Raw genomic sequence first — 3,647 nt, 5'->3', positions numbered from 1 at the left:
GCTCTTTTCTTATGAGTGGAAGCTCGCCTACGCAATCCTACATCACTTTAGTGAAGGGGAGAGTTTCCCCTACCCGATGGTGTTGTTGGTTTGTATAGGCGAGTTTCGGCTCACGCAAAAATGATATTACAAGCCGATAGACGCTTTACGATTGTTGGTCAAGCATTCTGTTCCCCACTGCCGCTATACAAGCTTGCTCACTTGAAACAAGCGAAACAAGCGAAACGAGCCCGTCGCCTGTGGTAGTTTCCTTATCAATTAACGGGCAATTCTCGCTCTCCGAGCAATTTAGTACCAACAGAAAGCATTCAAGAGAGTGAGCAAGTGGTAGTAAAATGACCCAAACATCATTGCATATCTTTTGGACAGTTAATCCATTCCGACTCGTCAGTCTCTCCTCAGTGATAGTAAGAAAATTTCGCACACGGCATTGTGGCAATGAATCCGGAGCAGTTTAATTTAAATCGAAATGATTTGGGAACTATCGTCAAACGGCACTTTGGCAATCCGAAGCTGCAGTTTAAAATCGAATCGCCGGAAGTGGCCCCCTTCAGTGCTAGTCGCGTTGGATATCTCGGGGACCATTTCTTCCTCAAACTGAAAGTGATACTGGACGAAGGAAAGCGAGAAGAGGACCTGAAGCTGTTCTTGAAAATCCTCCCGACAGCCATTCCGACGCTAACCACCTATCTAGAAGGCATCGGTACATTCCGAAAAGAAGTTCGTCTCTACAGCGACCTATTTCCATTGATGGGTCAATTCACACGATTCGCACCGAAGGCTTATCTGGCGAAAGACGACCGGTTATTGGTCTTTGAGAATTTGGCACTGGAAGATTTTCGAACCATCGGCGGCGCTGACATGGGAATATTCGATAAGGCACACTTGGAGCAAGCGCTGAAAGCGTTGGCCAGATTTCATTGCGCTTCGTTGATGCTGGAAACGAAAACCGGACGCTCATTGGTCGAGCTTAGCCCAGGAGCGTTAGATGAAAACTGCTGGATTTTGAAGGATGCAAATCCGCGGGTGGAGGAGTTGGAAAATGCAATCCAAGTTTTGTGTGAGCTTGTGAAAGTGGTGGAAAAGGATAACGAAAAGTTGACTGCAATTCTGGAAAAAATGCCGAAATTTATGCTACAAATCTACGACCTGGTGAAGCCATCGGATAGATATCGAAACGTTGCCTGCCACGGTGACCTGTGGGGTAGTAATCTGATGTTCAAATACTCGGAGGCAGGTCTTCCCGTGGATTGTTTGATTGTTGATTTCCAGTTTGCTCGCTACGCACCTCCGGCGTACGATGTGAACATGCTGATTACTCTGACGACCACTGGAGATTTTCGGAAAGCGCACTACCAAGAGCTAATTGACCTGTACTATAGTGCAGTTCGACAAGAGTTCATTGCCCAGTGCCTTTCTCCCGAGGAGATTTTCCCTGAGCGACTGTTCCGGGAGTCATGCGCGAGGTACAAGGTATCCGGAATGATCGACAACTTTCTAATGAATCATGTTACGCTACTGCCGAGAAACTGTGTGGATATGATTTTTTCATCGCCGGAAGAGTACAACAACTTTAGCGGAGATGACAAGATACGGATGTGTTTGGGAGTTTTGAACAATGATGCCAAGTACAGGGCAAGGATATCCGGGATCATCCGAGACCTTATTGAAATGCTTTGAAAATTGAGATTTAGTGCCGTACATTCCACGCGTGAAGACATTCCATTTAAAAGTTTAAGATTATTTGTAATGTTAAGGAGAATAAAGTTGCTTTTTTGATATTTTTCACAAAGACAATGTTCCCGAAAAAACTAGAAACATAAGTTATTGAGCCTCCGTGGAGAAGTGTCCTGGACACAAACCCTGTTCCTACCGAAATTTGCATCTCCCCTGAACATTGTTGGTATTCTGAGAACTTCCATTTGCATATTGTGTGACAAACTCGAATCGAACTCAACTAGATTGACCGGTCCAAGCATGGTTAGCAATTACACTAAACTATCCTAGACGAGCTTCTCCGATTTGCGTGAAACTTTGCATCATTGTTTGTTATGGCCTATCATTCACATTTGAGGCTAACATTCGGCCATTTTGTGTCCTCAAAATGGCAGATGAGCAGTTCCACTCCAAATAACGAATCGGAAAAATTCGACCTTCTCGGATTTTCATGAAACTTTGCATAATTGTGTGTTATGGGCAAGCATTAACATTTTTACAAAAAATTGGCTAGTTTGGATGTCTTAATTTTTTTCAAAATGGCGTCTTTGTCACTTTTCATTAAAGTCGAAGAAGGCCGAGTAAAATGTGTTATTTATTTTTTCCTATTTAAACGGAATCATGGCTTACTGATCAAAATGGCGTTTGGGATAAAGTTGTAGAATTAATGCTTTCGAGGAAAAAGAAACAGAGAAAAATTTCAAGGGCATTCAGGATAATTTCATAAAGCTAAAAAGAGGATTACAATCAAATCGGAGAATTACTGCGGGAGATCTTTAAATAAATCCTGAAAAGAATTCCAGGAGAATTTGAAAATCAAATTATAAGGAGGAATTTACGAAATTTATGGGGAGAAATGCAAATTAATTCATATGAGACTTTCAATGTGAGTAGAAATCCAAGGGAAGGAGTGAGATTCAAAGGGAAATCTGAAATGTATTCAATGACAATTCTGCAAATCTTTCCAAAGGGCTTCTTACTGAGGAGAATTTCAAGGTAATTCCGAGGAAAACACAAAGAAAATTTAATTCGGAGGATAGTTCCAACGAAATTTGAGGAATATTTCATTGGATATTTTTTATAGAATTTCTAATATAATTCCATGAGGATTCCGGGGGAATACAATGCGAATGCTGAGAAGAACTCCAATGAAAAATCTCCGTTGAATATGAAATGGACTATTCTGAGGTTTGCAGAACTAATTGAGAGGTCCCAAAATATTCCTGAAGGTAATGGACTTGCCTTGAAGTTATTTTGTAGATTGAGAAACTAGCATGATGCTCACATTACGTATCCTCAATTTTCTTAACGATCTTGGATCTTCTCTAAAGTTTTAACAATTCGTTGAAGCTATCGAAATTTCCTTACAATTTATGTAATTTATCTTAAGTTAACGATACTGCACTAAAGTTCTTTTCTGCAGTTCTCGAAACTTCTGTAATGTTTTTGTAGCTCGCATGAAGCTAGTTGTACTGCCCTGAATTTAACTGGACTGCCATAAACATGTTTAAGCTTCCGTCATATGTACTTGAGTAATAATTTCAATAAATCAATAATTTTCTTATCACTGTGGCACTGCGGTGTTTAGGAAAGACGCCACTGCGGTGTTTCTGAAAGACTTCATATCAATTTAATCCATCAGCAAATCATGCAAATCATCTGGAGACAAATTTACTATCGAGCAGTTCCACGCCAAATGACGAATCGAACTGATGCGACCGTCTTCGATTTGCATGAAATTTTGCATAATTGTTTGTTATGGTCAATCATTCACGGTTTTGCTAAAATTCAGTCATTTTGAATCTCGCAAAAAAAAAAAAAAACATCAAAATGGCGCTCTCAGGATTTTTTAACAAATCATAACTCGAAAACGTCACTCCCAATCGAAATGACGTCTGAGACAAAGTTGCAGGAAAAAAGCATTCTTTTTT

At 40.4% G+C, this 3,647-nt stretch overlaps 1 protein-coding gene across 1 annotated transcript; it reads left to right on the top strand.

The window, feature by feature from the left end:
• The first annotated feature begins 419 nt into the window (after window positions 1–419).
• LOC135699394 (uncharacterized) lies at window positions 420–1,742 on the top strand. The gene has a single exon (XM_065219639.1). The coding sequence runs from the start codon at window positions 439–441 to the stop codon at window positions 1,678–1,680; it is 1,242 nt and encodes a 413-aa protein (XP_065075711.1). The 5' UTR covers window positions 420–438; the 3' UTR covers window positions 1,681–1,742.
• The last annotated feature ends 1,905 nt before the right edge of the window (window positions 1,743–3,647 follow it).

Source organism: Ochlerotatus camptorhynchus, unplaced genomic scaffold (assembly GCF_037179485.1).
Source record: "Ochlerotatus camptorhynchus isolate MF236.1 unplaced genomic scaffold, CSIRO-AGI_Acam_v1.1 ptg000108l, whole genome shotgun sequence".
Lineage (NCBI taxonomy): Eukaryota > Metazoa > Arthropoda > Insecta > Diptera > Culicidae > Ochlerotatus > Ochlerotatus camptorhynchus.
This window is presented reverse-complemented; position numbering and strand designations above follow the sequence as displayed.